The 24,326-nt window shown below is 33.6% G+C and overlaps 1 protein-coding gene across 15 annotated transcripts in view; it reads right to left on the reverse strand.

Annotated features, from left to right (window-relative positions):
• Positions 1-1,520: 1,520 nt before the first annotated feature.
• Positions 1,521-24,326, reverse strand: part of LOC143248931 (trifunctional nucleotide phosphoesterase protein YfkN-like) — a 77,455-nt gene continuing 54,649 nt past the window's right edge. For 6 of the 15 annotated variants that reach the window (XM_076497940.1, XM_076497968.1, XM_076497949.1 and 3 more), the window contains 3 exons: positions 16,436-16,563; positions 16,029-16,227; positions 8,715-12,300 (listed from right to left, as the gene is read on the reverse strand). In XM_076497940.1, coding sequence (XP_076354055.1) covers positions 12,136-12,300; positions 16,029-16,227; positions 16,436-16,563 — 492 coding nt within the window. In that variant the 3' untranslated portion in view covers positions 8,715-12,135. Of the gene's footprint in view, positions 3,659-8,714; positions 14,226-16,028; positions 16,228-16,435; positions 16,564-24,326 lie in introns of those variants that run through there. The other 9 variants (XM_076497986.1, XM_076498002.1, XM_076498005.1 and 6 more) reach the window with 5 other exon arrangements.

Raw genomic sequence — 24,326 nt, forward strand, 5'->3', positions numbered from 1 at the left:
CGAGAACGTTCTTCAAGTCCTTCTCGACAGTAACTCCTTTTGAGGAATTCAGGGTAGCATGAGGAGTAACCTGATGGATATATATTCCCAATGCTCTTCGAATTTATGAGGAGTTAAGTGTGTTGTAGTAAGGATGTTTCCACCAAAATGTCTCCAGAGCATAATTTTCTTACTGACTTGAGGAATCTTGCAAGCCACTCTAATCCCTTTGAATAAAAAAGGTAGATATCTCCCCTAAGGATTTTTCAGATAATGAATGCAAAACGAGAAATCTAGGTACAGAAACAGACTGAGATGGTTATTGTTGAACAGGGTTATCCATTCGTGGCCGTTTACCAACTATCGTTTTTTCTCAATTTTATTTATTTATTTTTCAGTGCCCACTGTTCTTACCTACCAACAAGCCCTAATGAGGGGACACACTGCAGTGCCAAACAAGAACATTGCAGCAACTCCAGGGTTTCATGAGCACTATACTCAAACATCAGCATCAGATATAATGTCCACAACACCTGTTGAAAACATCTAACACTGGTGCTTGGTTGATCGTAGCCCAAGTGGCCATGCATCTACAGGAATTCAAAGCCAAAATGGTGTATTAGGGTTGGACTCCTAAACTTCCAAGATCCTACCCTCCCCTTCACAGGTCGTTATGCATGGCAAAAACGTAGGTGGATGTTCAGATCCCAAAGGAGGTAAATTGAAAGTACATAACCTTCTCTGGGAGGTCCCCTTACCACATTCAGGAATCTGCCTCGAGAAGAAAATACGAGATAAATATTTTCCACTACTACTTATGTAGAGGAACTAAAAAATAACATTAATATCATACATTACTTTACTTAGAAAAGATGTATACTCAGCAAGTGATAAAATTAAAATTCACCATGATGTTAATTCTGGTAAGACTGGATTCCATCAAAGTGGCATGGTATGACTGTACAATCTCTGCTGTAAGAAAGGACAAACTCCAAAGTTAAGCAGGTGCTGAAAAGGTCAATATGTTGTACTATAAAGAATTTCTGATGTGGTTTACAGAATCCAGATAAACAAGTGGTTCAAACCAAAGGTCATCTGCTGTGATCATATTTGGAAATATTTTGGGGAGAGGGTGGCAAGTTTAATAACTTTAGAGAAAAACATGCTGACAGAAGGTCAACCTGTTGAGGAGCTGAGGGTTCCTGCAAAAACAACTTCTAAAAGATCCCCTAGGATACAGCTACCAATATATTTGCTTGGCTAATAACTAGGAACAACTTCCCTAGTGGAAGAACAAGAACAGTGTGACGATAAGGGAAAAGAAGTATTTTTATATGACATTTCTGTTCTTTGGCATGAGGTTTACATTTTAAAATTTAGTGATTTATTTTCTGTAACTTTTAGTATGTGTAATATGCTGGTTCTCTTTGAGATTCTATGAGAGAACATAGTATAACACTTGAAATAAAAACAGTTAGAAAAAGCCAATTTAAAATTAACAGCTAGACCCACTACTTATACAAAAAGCTGAATGGAACTTGTTTAAAAGAAGTAACTTTACAGCATTTTAATTAATGTATTTGAACAATCCATACAACATATTTATAACTAGAAGTTTTACTTTTAACACCTTGTCTAGGTATTTATTGAAACAAAGATCTTAGTTGTATCATAATTTGGTTCAAAATAAACTCTTAAGAGAGAAAAACCAGTAACTAGTATAAACAATTCATATTAGAACAATAACATACATGTATACATATAAACTCGACACTGCTTAATTTTCAAATATCACAGTAGTCCAAACAAACAACAACTAACAATATATGTTAACAGATAGTTTTAAATATTTGATCACTTTTATTCTTACCTTGCAACATGTATGACATTAAACTTCAAGCTTCTAAAAGCTCTATAACAAGGTGTGCTGATACAACAATATATTGCAAAGACTAGCGTTAATAGAATTAATAGAATCTGGCTCATCAAAAAACTTTCTTTCATACAATTTTTGCACATGTATTTAACAGATCAAATTACCTTCTTTGAAGAACAACAATTTCAACCTACTATTCAATTTTGTTTAAAGCTGGTTTTTTAGTTACATACTTGTCTTATATACTTAACAATGTAACTCATTTTTTGTAAATGCAAATATTCAAGTTTTTTCACTATCAAATATTTGGTAACTTTCATTTGACTTTAGAGTTATGTCTAGTTTTCAATTCACTATAGCCTTACAGTTTGTCTTCAGTTCATAAGATTTGACAGTTTGTTTCCAGAATTATTTTAACTGATTTCATAAAAACAACACTTATTGTCAGTAATAGTAATAATACTACTATTTCTGACCTAATCAATATTATGATGATCCTGGAAGGAAAACAATTTTTTGAGGGACTGTTCATTCTGTACTGATTTTTATATATTTATTTTAACATGGTAAGAAAAGAATTAATGAAAAAAATGGTTAAATTCACTCATAAAAAAGAAAATATTTAGACTATTGTTGGAATAGTTGTTGTAATATGTCCCACATGAAAAATATCTGAGCCAAGTAGAGATACAATTAGTATAAGAAAAAGAAATGTTAATTATTCCATTTTTGTGTTCTACAGCCTCATATGGTTTATTGACTGGAAATCAATAATATGTCAGTAAAATACAATAAATATATTATTATACAACAGTCATAGAGCTGTTTGTGGTTTCTTTCTTCCAGATAGTTTAAAGACAAACAATTATTTGTGGTTCTTAATTGGTTTTAATTATATCGTAATTATGTAAGTAAACTATAAAAAATTTAGTTTTCCATATTATTTATATTAAGTTGATTCAAGATTTCACTTCTTTTTTCCTATATAGTAAAAACTTTTATTTTAAAATTTACTATATGTATTAATTTACTCTCTTAAAAATACATTAATAAAAGATATATCAGCACAGAGGGTTGGAAAAACAATTATTAAAAATAATAGAGAAGTTCAACTTTTGAAAAGTTTTCTTCAAGAAAATACACTGGAGTTTCCAAATTGATTTCAATATCTAATAAATACATTATAAGAGGAAAACACGTCTATCATTAAATAAAATTATAATTTCACTGTTAATCCAAGTTACTTTAATCATTATACTGAAATTTAAAAAAAACTTTTACATATGTTGTAAATAAATTATTTAATATCAGTTAGTACTTAATAACAAACATAAATGTCTATCAATCACTCACTTTACATTAATATCAACATTTGACATTTCTGTCACAAAAACAACTATTTAAATTACATGTACAATGAACTTTTTTTGGTTTTCATTATTACACCTTGAAATTTTTCATGTCAGACAACTAAAATTTCAAGTTAAGTAAGATTACCATTTACAAAGAGCCCTAGTCTACAACAAGGTTTTACTCTCTTCATACAAAACTTTCATAAAGCTTTTGTTTGTGTATATGTTTACTATTGAAAAACAGGAAGCACACATAAGAATTTTATACATTTTTACAACAAAAAATACTTAGGTATTAGTTATCATATATTTGCAGAATGAAATGGGTGAAGGACAGAGAAAAATGACATTAATTTTTGTCAAAGCTGCCAGAGGAGGATTCTTCCTCAATCACCTCATCCATTATACGACACAACTGCTCTTCTCGCTCACGATCCAGTCGTTCCCTTACCTGTGTCACATGAATCACTGTCAGTAAGGCTATAACTTACATATAAAATAACAACATCATGCATGTTCAGTCTTTCAAACTCAACTGGAACTACAAGAGTTTTAACACAAAATGACTAATTCTGAAAACAACAACTAATGCTGAAATTTATAAAATGCATAACATGTGATTCATTTGTTTATTATGCTTATGAATAACTAGGTTTAATGATGGTGATCTTTAGATATTTAAGGTTGTGGTGATTAAATGTAAATCATTTTTATTAGTAGTAACCAATAGTATCACCTTAGTCTAATTACTAATTAGTTACTAACTTTTATTACTACATAATAATTACCAGTTAGTTTATATCATACATTTTGACTGCTATCTGATTACATCTTTGAAGAAGGATGTTAGGTAGTGGCAGGGACCACAATTCAGTCCTGGACCTTCTTGTTAGGAAGACTGATGTGTTATCCAATTCTTTCAGATGTCTCCCCCCATTAGGCTGACTGACTGTCTAATGGTTTGGAATTAAGAATAAAGCTACACAATAAGCTATCTGTGCTCTGCCCACCACTGGTATCAAAACTCAGTTTCTAGCAGCTTGAGTACACAGACATACTGCTGTGCCACTGAGAGCTCCCCTCATTAGGACTTGAATCATTTATTTAGTAGTTTTAAGAGGAGGTATACAGATTTTGCTAATTTCTGTGCTATTTTGACTGGGTGTTCTATTAATTATGTAGATGAAGAAACATTGTTTTATCTTTTGGTTTTCCCTTATGTAGCTTATATCCAATAATTTATTATTATTCCATTTTATTGTGTGGGCTATTCATTTGCAGGTAGATAAGTATTGCAAAATGGTGTACATTTATCATGTTCTAGAATTTTTAATTGTTAGTTTGTTTCTGTAATGTACTGGAGTACATCAGAATAATTGTTCAGTTGATGTCTTTGCTCTTCATTGATTGGTTTGGTATGTGCTAACTGTAGTCGTGTTGAGGCTTCTTAATGCTGTTTGCATATCCTCTGTATATTTTCTTCCTGCATGTTATTGGTATTGATATCCTTTACCAAGTGTTCAAGGCTTCCACGGTCAGGGTTTGATGGGATATTTTTTTTCCTCTTTATACAAGTTGTGTAGATGGTGTTAATCATTACACATAAAAATGAGAGTTTCTGTTTCTCTAATGAATTTTGAGGCTGGATGTTGTCTATTCAGGTTGTTTATGATACATTTGGAACATTACTGTAACGTGTGATAGTATTATGTACATATTCTCAACATATTTTAATCCAAATCCATGGTCTTAAAATGATTATTCGTGAAGCATTCCATGTCAAGGTTACTGAATACTAGTGATAAGTTTGTGTCCATGGCTAATTGTCAGTAGTATGCATCTTCATACTAGAAGTAGTGTTAATAAGAAAACTTGTGATCTACATTATAACGAATATTGTCTGTTGGATGTATTCCATGAAAACTCTATCATTTTCAAACTGGTAGTGTCTTTTCTACTTCAAGGATTGTACATTAGTGAATAGGCTGGACACACTGAGGTATGTTTTTTGTCTACAGTGAGGTTATCATAAATGATAAGCCCCCTATCCCCAGATGTAATGATTACCAAGACACATACTCCATGTACCACTAGAATTCACAGGAAATATGTGGATGCAAAAAAGTGATTTGTTATCTAGAAGTTTTTGTGAATTTTTCATTACAGAAGGTGTGCTTTGTGTATAATACATGTACAGTAACATTTTTGATGTAATTAAATGCTACAGAAAAAATTAAAATCACCCATCAAACAACAACTAGAATGGAATGAAACCCTGAGAAGACCAGAAAAAGTTATTCACAATGTGAGAAAAACATGTAGGTTCAAGAACTCTTGATACAAAATTATAAAAACCCTATAGCCTGAACACTTTCAAAACAACGAATTTTTAACAGTAAAGAATTAAAACATTCTCAATTTCTGCTGTTGCAGTTGAAAGATAAAAGGAGTTTTAGTTTGTCTCTGAAGTAGAGGCTCAGTAGTAAAGGAAAGAGTACTGAACTGTTCATAATACACCAGATATCTGTTAAATATGTCAGTATAAAGACAGGTATGTTAAAGCAAACAAAGTTCTGAAAGTTAAGGGGAAAACAGCTTTACTTTTTAAATATTCATAGAGCTGACATAGTTTCATGGTTTATACAAATGTAGGGCTTACCTTGAGAATTTGTGTCATAAATAAAGAAATATAATTTTAACAGAAAGTTTAATACTAACTGGAGAATTAACACATTTGTAATCACATTATTCAAAGCAGTGTAGAGATAATCTGTTTGATATTTAAGGGCATAATCTATTGTTTTTTTTCTGTTAGTCTTTGTTTGTAATAGAAATGCTAGCCTAATTTGCAGATATGTTTAACTGTCTTTTACATTTCAAATAAACACTAATTGAAACTAATTTTTTAAGAACTAGATACTAGTATATTTAATTTAGTGTACATTTCTTTCCAGATGATTCACAAGTGAAAAATTGTTTTATGATTTGTGCAATTATCCAGAAATATATAAATATATGATAGAATTGTACCCCAAATTTTAATGTGCAAAATATTTTAGAAGATAAGTTAATTATTTCACATTAGCTGAGTTTATAACAGTGAAGATACATCAATCTCTATCATCTGGAACTAAAATGATTCTCCAAATCAAAGTTTAACATAAAATAAATTCAATTTAAATTGTTGTCATTATAATTAAATACTAGGAGAAAACTCATGCTTCACATACAAAACAGTTTTTGGTTATTTTGTATTTGAATACACAAAATTCATAAAATTTAAAGGAAGTGCTCTGTTTTACTGTAATGAAAAAGGTTAAGTGACATGCCTAGACTATTCATGTATCAGGTTAGGTATGTAGAGTCAGAGTTCTGAATGAACCTGATGGCTGTGCAGGACATATCAATTGCTGCAAAGTTAAAGCTATTTTACAACTCGTGACAACTGCCAAACACTTCTCGCATGAAAGACTCATCGAGCTGAATGGTCTGGTAAAAAAAAAACTTATTTACTTGTTTTGTAAGAGAGACAGATCTAGCAAAGGTTTCACAACCTGGATATTTGGAGCAGGTATTACAATTCAACAGGGTGACAGTACTAGTACTCTAAGTGTTGAAAAACAAATTAAAAACTTCATACACACAAATACTACTGTCTGTAATGGCTTTGAAGTTTGAGGAATGACAGATCCATTCCCCAAATACCTTTCCCTTTATAATGTATAGTACTATCAACCCCTACCTTTCCATTGTGCATATGGTAATGCCATTTGCATTTCATACTCCTAATTACAATTTTTGCATAATTTAATGAAGTTTAAGAAACTCTCATGCATGCATATTACTCTTAAAAACACAAAACTGTGGTACTCATAACGTTTTTTTAATGTAAATTTAATTTTATATTAAAATTCAACTTAAACAAAAGCAGATCTATAAGACTGACATGATTCATACTTTTTGATTACATTAATGTTTATTTCATGTTAAATTTTGGCTTGTTTCAAACATGCAAGCTTTGAAAGACCACAACTATGGATAACAGACATGTTATTTACCTTATGTGCAATAGGTATTATTAGACAAATATAAGGCAATTTCATGTTAGTTTAATTACAGCAACCTTTTGTCAGAGGTGTTACTTTTCACTGTGAAACTGTGTGTGTGACAGTAATTATTAAAGAAATTGACCAATAAAGTAAAATATAATGTGCTACCAATTATAAAAGCAATTTGAGATTGGCAAAATTAAGAAGCCTTACAAGATCCATTACAGAGGGCTTTATTTGATCCTATGGACATTTAAGTAAAGTTCCAGTGACATAAGGTAATTATCCACTATTATGTACTTTATATAACCTGATAGTGTGATTTTGATGCTAAATAATATTTAACACATAGGTAAACTATCCTTACATAATATAAAGCTGTAAAATATGGTGAATGGAAAATTGTGTAGGAACAAAAGTTATTATCTATTATAAACTTGAATGTGATCAAAAATATATTTTAATTAAAAGTAACAAGCAAAAACACAAGTAACTAGTAATTCTTTTTGTGTCATTCCTGTTTGAATTATTGGAAATACAACTGTGGCCAGAATTTATGTCTTTCAAGTAAATCCAAGTTATATACAAAGGTTTAACTACAGGCTAAATGCACTACGTTATATTTATGGTAACAGACATGGCACAATGAATAAACAAATATAAAGTAAAATCAAACAAATATTAAGTTTAGAGAAACCATAGTGTTATACATTACCATTACACTTATATTTAGTTTTGCAGGCTGTTTTTGAAAACAATAACAAAGATAACTTTGATATGTTGCATTTTGAAGTTTAATTAGACCTATATCACAGTATGGAGTATTTAAATACAATGAGATAACCATATAATTAGAAGGTACAGGCATATCTTAGTATATAATGCTTCAGAATGTGGATCAAGTGACTGAGATATGAGATGCTATTGAGTTGCTCTGCTTTTATCTATGAGGCTATTATAATTCTGGCAATCAACCCTATCATTTAGTTCGGTGTAGGTTATGAATTTTGCTTACTTTTAATTTTCCCTCTGGTGAACTATTTTATACTAGGAATAGCCATTCAGATAGAAAATACACATTAATACACATTAATTAAAAAAAGAAGAGATGAAGGGCAGTGTGTCATGTTTACAACCTAAAATAGTTTACAATCAAAATTTAAAATATTGCATAATGCATATAAAACCAACAAATACTATCTTCGTATTGTTAATATAAAAATTCTATTTTAGATATCCATAAAACTTGAATTATTACAAAGAATGATTCTGGTATCACAAGACATAAAACGTGATTGATTTAAGTCTGTCTAATAATATGATCAGTCACTAAGTTTGGTAGTTCAAAATGCCAATCTTGTGTACAAAAACTTAAAGACACTGTACACTAGTTTTTGAGGCTTCATTCTTCAAGTATGCATGTATAAACTTTCCAAATGTAACAAAGACACATTTAAGTTTCTTTTTAATATATTTTATTTTTGATTTGAATGCGTGAATTTGCTATTTCACTATTTTCAGAATTTTCTACAGTAATTGATCAGTAACATTAAAAATATAATTCTAAATACTTATTTTAGGGATAACAATACCAATTATTAAAATTAGAAGTTAATACTAAGCTTATGGTAAATATACTTTACATAATTTACTAAAAATAAAATTTCAATTGTAGAAAGTAATAGTTGGATTTATTCATCAATTATTTAAGTTCAGTAAGCTATAAAGAATATATTTCTTGACATGACAACATTTTAAAATATTTAAAATACTATACTTTATTTCTGGTTTTAAAATTTGAAGTACACATATATTGTAGATACCATAAATTTTATCAACTTCAAGACTGTTAACAAGTGAATCATTTAAAATAAATATTTCAATTCTTATATAGTATAATGAATACCTATATTTTATACATTCTTACGTCTTTCACCTTGAACTTAAGTACCAGAACACTTACTCAAATATCAGGAGTTCTTTCAAGTTAAAAGTGGTCAATACAGAAAGTACACCAATTCAAGCCAAGACCAACACTAGTTTGCTAATACGTGCAAGTCCACTTAGAACAGGGGTTCCCAACCTTTTTGCACTCGCGACATGAAAATGTAATTGATGAAATAAAATTAATGTTATCCCAAGCTACTTCTAACAAGGCTACGCGACTCCCCTGCCAAGGCTTCGCGACCCCCTGTGGGGTCGCGACCCACCGGTTGGGAACCCCCGACTTAGAACAAATTGTTCCAGTCCCTGTGGTACTTTCAGTGAAGTTCACTAATGTAGATGTACTTTCTGATTCAAGTATAAACCACATCTAATACTGCTATTATTAGTAATTTGACACACACATTAACTATTCTTATAATCTATTTGTAAGCATAAATCATGAGATTACTTCAACTTATCTAATAGTTTCATAAAGCTACCTTGACTTGTATTTGTAACACTTCAAATTATTAGTGCTTATAAATGCTCTCAATAATTGCAAGCTTCATTATTTTAACTGAAATGCAAGAACAGAAAATATTTGTGATAGTCCATAGTTGCATGTCAACTATGTAAAGTTATACAATGTTAAACAGGATATGATACATTTTTGTATAATTCTGTTGCATTCAAAACTTTTGTTATTGAGAAATAATAAAAAACTGTTCCTGAAACTACTGTTAACAAGAAAATGTATGCTATCTTTTAATCTGGTTTGAAATGATTCTCAGTAATCCTAATGCATAATTACATACCATTAACTTTATTTTAAAACATCAGTTCACTGGAAATGGTAACTATTAGGGTTCCTGTTTGTGCTTTATGAATGTCTAAAACAAGTTGTGTGTTTGGTATGATATACTTTATCACACTGTTATTTACATAAAAATGTGAAAAACTTGTGTGAATTTAATTCTGGCACCTAGTTTTGCAGTTTTTAAATACTTCCTTAAAACATAAGTTTAAACATTTACAGAACATGTAAGAAAGACATTCAGGTTAAAACTATGTTTTCAAGTATTTTTTAGATAACTAATATACCTGGTAGGCAAACATTGTTTTTGTTAGGGTTATCAAGAATGATTAAATTATTGTTAAATGTATTTAGAAACAAGATCTTCACAGTATGGAGCTTAGAATCAATCATAAAGTCTACAATACAAGTAAAACTGTTTAATGAATATTGTAATTAACACTCCTATGAAAAGTGGGGCCTAATAGGCCCCAGAGCAATTTGAAAGGTTATTAATATTAGGCTAATAATTTTGTATTTAAATGAAATTGCCATTTAAATCCATTAATGAATGGATTAACGAGATTCTCACTGTCCCTATCTACTATCTAGCGAAACCACAGCCAGGGGAACGGGCTTGGAGAAATCAGGACTAGAAACGTCTTTTCGTAGGAGTGTTAAGAAAAAGGTTAGTTTATATAAAGTTCTAAAATGCTACCCAGGAATAAAGTACATTCTTCATGTAATACACATCCAAATACACAAATAATAAAATTTATCTGAAATAACAAAACCCTTTGTTGTTTGTACACAGAATAAGTTATGTGCCACAATTTATCACAGGTTGGCATAGTGTATTATAAACTCAAATCAAGGGATAATAATAAATGATAAAGATTAGGCACAGGTGGAGATTTCACTACTTACACATACCAGTGTTGAAAGTAAAATTCAGGAATAAGTACACATATGCTTGAAATGAACAAATAAATAAATCCTATTTCTTAAAACTTATGATTTAATTTGATTTACCATGGACAAAGATATTTCATATATACGTGCACAAATAAAGCAAACTAAATTATTATTGTGGTAATGGTAATAATTTTGTAAAGTTTAAAAAAAACTGAACACCAAGAGGTAGCATAATGCAGTACACACGTTTAACTTCTGATTACAGTAAGATGTGTACATTGAGCAAAACAAAATCAACGGCCATATTTAAAACTAATCAAATATATTTTTATCATATTCTTATTTAGAATGCATTGTTACATTAGTTACACTGTTAACAATACTTTCAGTCATAATTCTAATAAAATTCAGCCAGCTTAGGAGAGTAGGTCAGCCTTAAATACATACAAGGCTAAAGAATCTCTATACTAAAAGTATAAAATATATCAACAAAAAACAATATTAAAAATTAATGGCATTCAATATATTGAATAATTTAATGAATACTGTTAAGAAAGGTAACAATAAATAAACATTATATGAATATTACAAAATGGGAAGATACCTTAAACAACTGAGACCATGGCTTTTAACTGCTGGTACCAAGCTGTACACATTAATTTCTAACCAATTTAAATATGAGGAATGTACACAGCGATCTCATCTTTATGTTATTCAGCCAAGAACAATACTTGTAGTTAAACAAAATATTAAACAGGATGTAAAAGTAATATTTAAATTATTTAATTTATATTACTGTGTAACAGTAACACTTGTTAGATATTAGCAAGCTGATACTGTTGAGAATAAATAGCTCCAATAGAATTTGTTGGTTTAGTGGCTAACTTAAGCACCCTGGAGAGTCAACAAACCAGGCAACTATATGCAAAACTTTTAAACAGTTACATAAATTTAAAAAAAAATAAATGTTACAGTACAAAAGTAAAAAAATAGCTTATATCATCAAAATGTTTAATCATTTGATTTGCTCAGATATACTAATAAATAAAGCACTAAACATTTTTTCTATAATAGTATTTGCACTACATCTATTTTCAATACTATGTTGCTAGTAACATGAATAAAGCAACTAATATTGTTATAAATCACATATAAGTAGCTGCTCACTTGCACAGTAGTTAAAGTATTATTAAAATAAGATAAGACATCTCCACATCAGTGATTTTTGTAGCTGCAGTAACTGGTTTAGCAAAGGTAGAAGTATTTATTGCTGTCTGTTGATTGCCCATTTCTCAGTTTTATCTCAATGGATTCCTGTAAGGACAGTCCATTGACAAACCAAAATATAGGATTCTTCTCAGAGCACAAGATAAAGGAAAGTAGATATTCTGGAAACCACTGTGACAAAAACTGAGAAAAACCAGAAATCTATGACTGGTAACAAGTGCTTCACTATTGTTAAAACAGAAAATGAAGATTTTTGAGTATACTTTAGTGTTGAAACATTTTCACTGTATTAGTGTTCTGCTGAAAGAAGGTTTTGACAGTAGATAATGTATGTTTTTCTTGTAAAAATGTTTAGTTGTAGATAGAGCTATTGTAGGTTGAGACTGAAATACATATAGTTAGAGAGGATTATCTCTTATGACACCACATTTGTAAATGCAAACATGTTTGTTCCTTCCATTTAACAATAATTGACTGTTAAGATGGGTGTAATAAATTATGGTTATTTTGTTTGCAGGTTTGAAGCTTGGGTCCACTGCTTATTCATATATTTGTTGCATTTTAACATATTTCCATATACATGTAAGAATAAAACTAGTACATCAGCAAGTACAGTTACTTCCAGCATTTCAGGCAATTGTGGATGCTAACTTGGAACTTTTTGAACAATAGAAAATTTTAAGTTACATTCATACAGTTTGTGAGCATACACAGTAGCAGTTTGCATATTACCCATTTCTGAAAGAGAAATCAAGAAATTTCCTAAACATGTTTTACCACAAACAAATTGCCACTGTTGAAACAAATGTGTAAGCATCACATTTCTGTAATTTAAACTTTTAATTTCAGTTAATAATATCACTGCACAACAATGTTTTTGCTTCTTGAACACTGTTGGGTGTTCCTTATAGATTTTTGGCTGCTGATCACAAAAATTACATCCATATTTGCCCATCACATACCGTTTCATTGAAATCTTCAGTTTTGTTACAATGGAAAAACGATATCAGGGCAACTGGAATCTGTCAATGCTTGCTGACTACTGTTGGACACTGCAACGTGATGCACCGGACATTGAATACAAACGAAAATCAGGAGCAAAACACTTTTAATTATGTTGAACTTAATGGTGTATTAGAAACATAAATGCAATTAAATACCTTATTGCCAGTAAACAGTTAACTGTCTATTTCTCAGAGTTCCTACGTGATGAAGCAAAACCAAAACTATATTTGTACATACCCACCAGGTACCTGTCACAATCAGCAAAAACTTTTCAGGAAGCAAAACTTTTCCAAACAATTGTTGTGCAGTGTATTCAATCTTATCTTTTTTGTTGATAAATGTGCATTTTGGGTTTTAATATGAAAATTATTGCCAAATTATATTTGCCCATATTATTTAAAGAAACTTAAGTGTCAGAATATTTGTTTAATGAAAATATTTAAGAAATAGGTGTGTAATATATATGATCTTTCGAGATTCTGCTATTCAATTATTAACCTAGCAAACCATTCAGAGTCTTAGTTTCAAAACTACTTATTTTTTAAGTAAGCATGTGACATTATAAATACATACATTTGTATTTAAAGTAAGCTTAAATTTAAGTTGAATATTAAAAGCATTTTAGTTTTTTTTATGTATTTCAAAATATAACAGATGCAAAACAAAAAAATAAAAAAAATGACCATTAAGTTTTGTACACTAACAAAATATATAATACACATTGTTTCAAGGAACTCTTGAAAACAGACCAACAAAATATAAACAAAACTATTCTTTGTACTACAAAATGTAAGTACAATTTTTAACTATAAGAAACTGGGGTAGATCAACATAAAACAAAATTAACATATGTATAAATAATTTTATCTAATATACTTAAAATATCACATTTCAAATGACTATAAAACAAAGGTTGGAGGCTGCAGGCAGAAGACACTACATCATCATCAGATTATGCAACAAAACTTGGTCTCCGTCAATTTGAAGCAGTTCCTTGGTTCATGCTGCAGACAGGAAGAGGATATTAGCACTTCCTGACATACCAAAACAAGCTCAGAAGTTTAGTGCTGAACTTTCTGAAGGTGCAGAAGGCAGAAAAATAACTAAACATGCAAAAAATAAGAATAATTTTGGTACAAAATAATGGAATCAAGGTTAGAACATAAATGAAAATGTATCAGAACACCATGCAGTCTAACAAAAACCAACAAACAACAAAACTTGTATTAAACTTGAAGAATACAGTTGTAAAAAAAAGTATTCTGTTAAACAACAATGCATGTTTCTATAACACTGTAGCAGAATGTTTTCAAGCTTGTTTGGTCATTGGTTATCCATGGTATAGAAAAGGTAACTAATGCACTTTAACGACTGAATTCAATTTCCCTATGGAAATGTGGAGGAAAAGACTGCACTTCCTTGATGATAGTTTTTCTATGGCAACAGATTTTATTAGTATGTGAAAGATAACCATAAGCTTCTCTTATAAAAGCCAGTATAACACTGAATATTATATATCTTTGTTAAAAATTTCAACATGTCAAAATGCCTAAATAATATTTAAAACTTTAATCCAAACAACTGCACTGTATAAAGAAGCAAACAAAAACACAGTGCCTTAAGATGTCATTATGCCTTCATTTTGTTGTGCCAAAGATCAAATAAATTTGCAAACACATCACTTATTGGGTGTAAAAACTGAACCTTAAAATTACACTGAACATCATCACTTTTTAATAAGAGAATTTATTTGTTGGTAAATTTTTTTTCAGCTACATTCTAATGAAGATGTAAAATAACTAATTATAAAGTTGTATTTTAGAAAACAGGTTTGAAAATAACATCTTAAGTAAGGACAGTGTTTTAGGGATCAGAGGGAATTTAATTTCATTTATTACAAAACAGTTGATTGTCAGTTATCATGCTATAATCAGACACAGTATTAAAAACAGTTGATTTTTGGTTATCATGCCATAATCAGACACAGTATTAAAAACAGTTGATTGTCAGTTATGCTATAATCAAGCACAATATTAAAAACAGTTGATTTTTAGTTTTGCTATAATCAGGCACAATATTAAAAACAGTTGATTGTCATTTATCATGCAATAATCAGGCACAATATAAACAGTTGATTGTCATTTATCATGCTATAATCAGGCACAATATAAACAGTTGATTGTCATTTATCATGCTATAATCAGGCACAATATAAACAGTTGATTGTCATTTATCATGCTATAATCAGGCACAATATAAACAGTTGATTGTCATTTATCATGCTATAATCAGGCACAATATAAACAGTTGATTTTTGGTTATCATGCTATAATCAGGCACAGTATTAAAAACAGTTGATTTTTGGTTATCATGCTATAATCAGACAGAATTAAAAACCGTTGATTTTTGGTTATCATGCTATAGTCAGACAGCATTAAAAACAGTTGATTGTCAGTTATCATGCTGTAACCAGGCACAGTATTAAAAACAGTTGATTTTTGGTTATCATGCTGTAATCAGGCACAGTATTAAAAACAGTTGATTTTTAGTTATCATGCTATAATCAGGCACAATATTAAAAACCGTTGATTTTTGGTTATCATGCTATAGTCAGACAGCATTAAAAACAGTTGATTGTCAGTTATCATGCTGTAACCAGGCACAGTATTAAAAACAGTTGATTTTTGGTTATCATGCTGTAATCAGGCACAGTATTAAAAACAGTTGATTTTAGTTATCATGCTATAATCAGGCACAATATTAAAAACAGTTGATTTTTAGTTATGCTATAATCAGGCACAGTAATAAAAACAGTTGATATTTGGTTATCATGCTATAGTCAGGCACAATATTAAAAACTATTAATACAAACAAATTGCCAAATGGTTGTTGAAAGTTCTGCTTACCTCTTCAGTTAGGATAGAGATTCGGCCTTCTTCTCTTGGTTCCAATTTGCACTGCTCATGTTCAATGTCATCAAGTGATGTTTGCTTCATTGTAACAAACTGGTTTCGCTTACCAGCTGCATCCAAACTGTGTCCACGTTGTAGAGGAACGCGATGAATTTGAAGGTTATTGTCTTCATACATCTTGACAACACTGTGTCTAAAGAAAAAGTATGTGGAAAACATTTTTATAACATGCTGCATCATCTAATGCATTCTTTGGGATTATTTGCAATGCCAAGTTCAGACAACATAATTATAACAAATCAGTTAATTTCTTAAATAATGTTTACTACAGGCAAATTTCACTCATAGGTCTAAATTACCTATAAACTTACTTGTATAAATAGTAATAACTTATGTCTCACCTCCGAGATACACACACTAAGCTTTGGCGGTGTCGAGTACGATGGTGGACGGCACCTGTGAGGACTTGAATAGACTCAAAATGGTTCTGCACAGCTGTACGGAGTTCTGGGCTTTCTTCTTCTGTCAACTACACAATGATTAAAAACATGTTAACTTTTTACTATCAGAAAAAAGTGTTGGATTGCATACAAAGCCATATCTAATGTTGAAATGACAGACTGGAGTAAATATAGCTGGTCAACATCATCCACCACTAATTCTTGGGCTACTGTTGTCAGATCAATAGTGTGATTTGACTTTCATTCTTATAATGCACTAATAGGTTCACAGTGTAGGGTATAATTTTAAATTTTTTTTAGTAGCAATGAGAGTGAAACTACAGAACTTCAGTTCCTGTATGTTAACCAGTTACTGGGTTGTATTCAGGCTAAAGTTAAAGGGGGAAAGGTTAAAAACACTTCAATTATACACAGGTAAAAGAAAGGGGCTTGATTGATTGATTTAGTGTTTTATGGCACAAAGCAGCGAGGCTATCTGCACCAGACATTCGATAAAAATGTAAAAAAAAATAAAAATAAATAAATGTAGTAATAGACATAAATGGAAATGAAGGTAAAACAAAAAAGTATAAAACCAATGTTGACACCTAGTCTACAATGTTAAGATAGAAGGCAGAGTATAAGAAGTTGTAAGGTATTTACTCTAGCAAAAAGGTAATGATCATAACCCGCCAGGAAGACTAACAGGTAAGTTCAAGAACCACTGTCAGTCACCTGAAGTTGGTCTTTCCAGTCCTGGTTCCGGGTTGTGTCATAGCAACCAGTATCAAAATGTAAAAGAATAGAAGTTTTAAAAGATACATAGCAAAATTGTAACAATGAGTAGCCAAATGTCCAGTAAAAAGATGTCAAGTAAATGGAGTAAAATTTGTAAAAGTAAATGAAGGTAAAAACAAAACAGCAATTAAAACAGAAAATGGTGTAAAAACCAATGGTGACATCCAGTCTTCAAAGTTGTAAAATATTTACTGTAGCGAAATGGTAATGATCATAACCCGCCAGGAAGACTAGCAGGTAAGTTCAAGAACCACCGTCAATCACCTGAAGTTGGTCCTTCCAGTCCTGGTTCCGGGTTATGTGTCATAGCAGCTATTATCAAAATGTAAAAGAATAAAAGTTTTAAAAGACACTCCATAAAATCGTAATAATGAGTAGCCAAATGTCCAGTAAAAGATAAAAGTCAAGTAAATGGAGTAAAATTTGTAAAAGTAATTGAAGATAAAAGCAAAATGGCAATTAAAACAGAAAATGGCGTAAAAACCAATGTTGACATCCAGTCAACAAAGTTGTAAAGGACTACCTGTAGCAGAATTGTAATGATCATAACCTGCCAGGAAGACTAACAGGTAAGTATAAAAACCACCGTCAGTCACCTGAAGTTGGTCTTTCCAGTCCTGGTTCCGGTTATGAGTCAATATGGCCAGTACTAAAAGTAAAGTAGTAAAAGTGTGAAATGATATGCAGCAAAAGTATAATAACAACTCGCCAGGACGACTAACAAGCAGTTCAAACAGTAGCGTTAGTCACCTGCAGTTGGCCTTTCCAGTCCTGGTGTCGAGTTATTTAATGTTCTGGCCATTGTCCAATGTCAAATTGAATGAGAGAGATTTAAACTGTAAAAAAGGAACCACAATTAAAAGGTGTAATGAATAAATATGCAACACTTAAATGAGATTAAAAGATTAATGGCCATTAAAAAATTAAAAACATTATCAAATTAGACAGTCACCATCACCAATAACTCTGTCCAATGTTACAGACTGACCCTGGGAAAAAATATGTTTAAAATATTGCCATCGTTGAGAATTGTAACGATGGCAAGAAAGTAAAACGTGGCTGACATTGATTTGAGTGTTACACAAACTACACATTGGTGCATCAATTCCAGATAAAAGAAAATGATGAGTTAGAAAACTGTGTCCAATGCATAGCCTAGTGAGAACAACTTCCTCCTTCCGAACTTTACGGAAGCTAGATGACCAAAGTCCAATTTTGGGTTTGATTTGAAAAAGTTTGTTGTCCCGTTGCTCACTCCAAGTGGACTGCCAGCTGGCACGGAGCTGAGCCTTGAAGACAACACCATAGTCCATGTATGGAATAGGCATAGGAGTGATGGTGCTGAAGCAGACATATTTAGCTGCCATGTCTGCAAGCTCGTTCCCGCGAATACCAACATGGCCTGGTATCCAGAAAAACTGGATTGAAGTAACTGCTAATGAGAAATGGGCCAGTTGGTTTCGAATATCAGCGAGAATAGGATGTGAGCTAATATGTAGCGATTCCAAGGCAAGTATAGAACTAAGCGAATCAGTATAAATAGTGCAGTTGGAGTACTGCTCAGCTGCAATATGATCCAGGGCAAGAGATATGGCATACAGTTCAGCAGTGAACACAGAAGCTGTAGAAGGGATTCTGTGTGCAACTACTGACCCATAGCAAACCATAGCAAAGCCCACTGAATTACCTGATTTGGAACCATCTGTATAAATGGGAACTGAATGATTGTTTGAAAGATATTCATTGAATAAAAGACAGTACTTCCAATCTGGAGTATCTGCCTTTTTTAGGTGACTGAAAGAAAGGTCACATTTGGGGCTGTAATAAGCCATGGTGGGATGGGCCAACCTGTGGAATCTGCAATGTTATCCAATGACAGACCCAATTCATCCAATTGCGCCCTGATGCGAAGGCCAAACGGAGCAATGACAGATCGTCTGTTCTGAAAAAGTACTGCCCACCGAGGAAGGAAAACACATTTCCAGGTGGGATGCTTTGGTAAGGAATGAAGTTTCAAGTATATTGTAAAGATAGTTGCAAATGGCAAGGTGTAGAGAAGGTTCATGAGATTCAAATTACAAACTTTGAACTGGAGAGGTACGGAAAGCCCCAGTGCAGAGTCGAAGTCCTTGGTAAAGAATGGGGTCCAGCATCTTTAAGGCAGAGGGTCTGGCAGAGCCATAGACCACTGATCCATAATCGAGTTCGATCTAATAAGAGCACGATATACCTTTAACATTGAACAGTGATCTGCCCCCAACTGGAAGAAGAGAGAACACGGAGGATGTTCAGTGCTCTTGTGCATTTGACCGAAGCTGCTTTAAGTGTGGTATGAAGGTCAGTTTACGATCAAAGATAAGCCCCAAGAACTTGGTCTCCGGGACCACTGGCAGCAAAACTTCACTGATATAAAGTTCAGGATCAGGGTGAATACCCGTTGGCGGCAAAATGCATGCATACAGTTTTGGAGAGAGAAAATTAAAGCCGTTCGCCAGAGTCCACTTCCATACACAATTGAGGGCGGTTTGTAGTTGCCGCTCAATATATCTCATGTTTGATGACTGACATGAGATGTGAAAGTCGTCGACATACAGCCCATTCGCAACAGTGAGAGGGAGTTGTTCAGTGATGGCATTTATCTTTATACTGAAGAGTGTAACACTCAATACACAGCCTTGAGGGACTCCAAGTTCCTGTACAAAAAAACAGGAAAGTGTCGAACCCACACGATCTTGGAATCTCCTGTCCATTAAAAATTTTTAATAAACATGGGTAAATGGCCATGTAACCCATATGTATGGAGGTCTCACAAAGCGCCATACCTCCATGTTGTGTTGTAAGTCTTCTCTATGTCAAAGAATATTGATACAAGATGTTGGCGGTTGAGAAAGGCTTCTCTGATAGATGTTTCAAGACGAATTAGGTGGTCTGTGGTGGAGTGCTGTCAACAGAACCCACACTGGGTGGGCGAGAGGAGGTTGTTTGATTCAAGGAACCAAACAAGACGAGCATTAACCATCCTTTCTAATGTCTTACAGAGACAGCTCATCAAAGCAACTGGACGGTAGTTTGAAGGAATCTTGGGATCTTTCCCTGGCTTAGAGAAAGGTAAAATAATAGCCTGGCAACAGGCATCAGGAAAAACATTCTCCTGCCAAATCCGGTTGAAAACAATCAGAAGGACATCAAGAGAAGCAGGAGATAGATGGTGCAGCATGTCATAATGAATATCATCAGGTCCAACAGAAGTACTGGCAGACCGATAAAGGGCCATTTTTAGTTCCACCAGGGTAAAGGGACAATTATAGTAAAAGAAACAATCAGTTTGAAAGGAAAGAGGTGTTCGCTCTGCCTGAGTCTTGATGGCCAGGAAGGTGGACTAACAAGCAGAAGTGCTAGATACCCGGCAAAAGTTTTCACTTAGAGTGTTAGCGATGTTCGAACATCAGTCACCTCCTGACCATCAGAGAGTAAGATCGAGAGGGGGACAGAATTGTAGTGCCCATTAACCTTTCAAATCCTGTCCCATATGACCTTGGAACTGGTGGTAGAAGATATGCTGGTTGTGAACTTAATCCAAGATTCCTTCTGGCTTTGACGTCTTACCCACCTAGCATGTGCAGAGGCCCGTTGGAAAGCAACCCGGTTTGAAAGTGTGGAATATCTACGAAAAGTATCCCAGGCCCGCTTTTGAGCCTTCCGTGCCAAGTGGCAAGCAGGATTCCACCACGGATGAGGATATCGTGGAAAACGTGTCGAGGTTTTAGGAATACACTGAGCAGCTGCATGTGTAATACATTCAGTTACCGCTGCTACACAGTCGTCTATTGATGGCTGACTCACGATGGCAGGATCAAGTTCTGTGAGAGCAGTGAAAGTGGACCAGTCTGCCTGATCCAGCTTCCATGGCGGCATGCAGGTAGGGTGGCATCGACCATGGCCAGTCTCTCTCAAAAGGATTGGAAAATGATCACTGCCTAGTGGATTACTGTCAACCCTCCATGAAAAATGGGAGAATAATGAAGGGGAGCAAACTGAGAGATCAATAGTGGTAAAGGACTGACTAGGTGCATGAAAGTAAGTGGAAGAACCAGTATTGAAAAGAGAAAGATTGTGATCAGAGAGCATCCGCTCTACAGATCAGCCCCTCCCATCAATAATAGCACTTCCCCAGAGGGGATGATGTCCATCAAAATCCCCTAGGATTAGAAATGGAAATTGTTCAACAAGAGCATCAAGATCTGATTGATCATATGTCTCTCCAGGGAACAGGTACAGAGAACAAACAGTGATGGTATGACCCAAGGAAACACAGATGGCTATGACTTCGAAGGGTGTGTTGAGTGACAAAGACAGGGTGGGCACATGCTGATCAACCAACAGTGCCACCCCTCCATGTACTCGTCCATCACACAACCTGTCATTTCTGTACAGAGAAAACTGCCAAATGGAGACAGTATCAGCAGTTTTGAGAAATGTTTCTTGTAAAGAAAGACAAACAGGATAGTAGAAAGCAATCAGCGTTTTGATATCATCGAGATTAGAACGTAAAGCTCGACAGTTCCATTGTATCAAGGTGGCCATTTTTAAGAACGGGTAGGTGAAGTGGCTGGAGAACCCTTCAATTTACGACCAAGTCTTTTTTTTCTTTACTGTCTTTAGTCGGAGGATGTCTATCAATCTCCATGGATCCTGCTCTGGGTCGGGTGGGCAGGTCTTTGTTGTTGGAAGGGGAATCCAGTAACTGAGGACATGAATGAATGATTGTTTTGTCTCTTGTGGTGGGAGAAAAAGATGTATCAGAAGAAATGCCTGTATTTGAAACTGAAGGTGGATCTTGAGGTTTGTTGGAAGGTATGGGAGATGGGTGTGGAAGTCGATTCATCAACCTTTTTAACCTCAGAGGTCAAAAGGCTTTTCATGAGGCACAGAGAGATCTGTCTGCACTCCCACTGTAGTTGTGGAATGAAGTGCAGCAGCATACGTCCGAGATAGAGTTGTGGACAGCAATTTCCGAGCCTCAGGATAACTAATATTATGTGTCGTTTTCAAACGCTGCACCTCTTTTCCCTCCAACCATTTTGTGCAAGAATGAAAGTAAGAGGGGTGAGAACCATTGCAGTTTACGCAATGTGGGTTCATGTCACAGTCATAGGCATTGTGGTCCTTGCCTCCACAACGAGCACATGTCAGGGAACCACGACAAGATGTCTTTGAGTGGCGAATCTCTGACATTGGAAACATCGAAGAGGGTTTGGTATGTATGGCGAACCCTGCAAATGAGATAACCTGCCTTGATGGTGGCAGGTGCACGTGGTGAAGTAAATGTTAAAACGAGAGTATTTGTTGGCAGTGTAATTCCATCTTTGCGAATGGAGATGCACCTCACTGCAGAAACTCCTTGAGTGGAGAGACCAGCAAAAATCTCTGACTCGGGAATGTTCTTCAAATCCCTTTCAACAATAACTCCTCGTGAAGAATTCAAGGTAGCATGGGGTGTAACCTCAATAGGTATATCCCAATTGCCTTTGAATTCAAGAGGAGTTCACTGTGTTGGGATGTGGATGTTTCAACCAATATGTCACCAGATCGAAGTTTCTTTACTGACTTTGGAGAGCCAGCAAGTCCCTCTAGTCCCTTCTGAATAAAAAAAAGGGGACATTTGCCCTAAAGGTTTTTCCGAAAGAGAATGTAATATAAGAAAATGAGGTGCGTGTGTTACTGATGTTGAAGATTGCTGTTCTGAGTATTCAAGACATGGTCGCTACCCATTGACTGTTTTTTTACAATTTTATTTAAATTTTTTAGAGGATCCATAGGAAAAAGAAAAAATTTCGGTACCCACTGACCCCACCCACCAGCGTCCCCTACAAGGGGACGCACTACAAAGTCACACAAGGACAATGCAGCAACGCCAGGGTTTCGTGAGCACTATACCCAAACACCAGCATCAGGCACAATGTCCACAACACCCATTGAGAACTTCCAACACTGGTACTTGGTTGACTCTAGCCCAAGTGGACTAGCCGATTGACCCAAGGGAGGCCACCCAAAGGCCGCCCGTCTACAGGAATTCGAGGCCAAAGTGGTGTGTTAGGGTTGGACCCCTCAACCACCAGGATCCTCTCCTCCCCTTCACGGGTCGCCACGCACGGCAAACACGTGGGTGGATGTTTAGATCCCAGAGAAGGTAACCAGATAGAACAGAACCTTCCCTGGGAGGTCCCCTCACCACGTACAGGAATCCACACCGAGGGGAAAGGGGCTGTTTTAAGTACATATTTAAATAGTTATTAAACATTCATGTGTTGTTAGATAAATTTGTAAATTTGAAACGTTTTCTCTGTGTGATGTATTTTGTTAGTGTCTTCGACTCTTCAACTTTAATTCTTCTGTACATGTGCATATGATAAATTATGAATGTATTCTTTATTTCAATCGTATCTTGAAGATCTCAATACTGAAAGCTTATAGTAACTAAAGAGCTCTTGCTCATATTCAGTTGAAGAGAAATAATTATTCTGTTGGTTCAACAGTAATCAACTCCTTAAGTTCAAAGTTTAAAAAGATACTTAAAAGGTAACACTTTACAACAGTATATTTGTATCTTTAACCAATTATAATCCATCTCAGACAAAAGTGATACACAAGTGCATAAAGGTCATCTAGTAATTTCTTGTATTTCTGCCATACATTTGTTTGAAACCTTTGAGAGATGGGAATAGTTTTAAAATAAAATACAATGATTTTTTTCAAAACAATTCACTAGCTGCAATTAAGTAAATAACTTTTTTACAAATTCTTTAGGTATTAAATTATAGTGATGCAGATACTTTAAAAGGTATTAATAAATCATTAGAAAAGTGAATATTTCTTCATTTGTTTACAACTTTCAAAAGGTGCGACTTTTTATTAGTCATTCTTTAGTACATGTTAAGCTTGTACTCTATGCATGTTGTATAAGACTATTTCAGTATATTTTGCTAAAACTAATAACTTTGTAAGTCACAAAATATATTTGAAGTAAACACAGCAGAATAATTTGTATAATACA

This window comes from Tachypleus tridentatus, chromosome 1 (genome assembly GCF_004210375.1).
Source record: "Tachypleus tridentatus isolate NWPU-2018 chromosome 1, ASM421037v1, whole genome shotgun sequence".
In the NCBI taxonomy this organism is placed as follows: domain Eukaryota; kingdom Metazoa; phylum Arthropoda; class Merostomata; order Xiphosura; family Limulidae; genus Tachypleus; species Tachypleus tridentatus.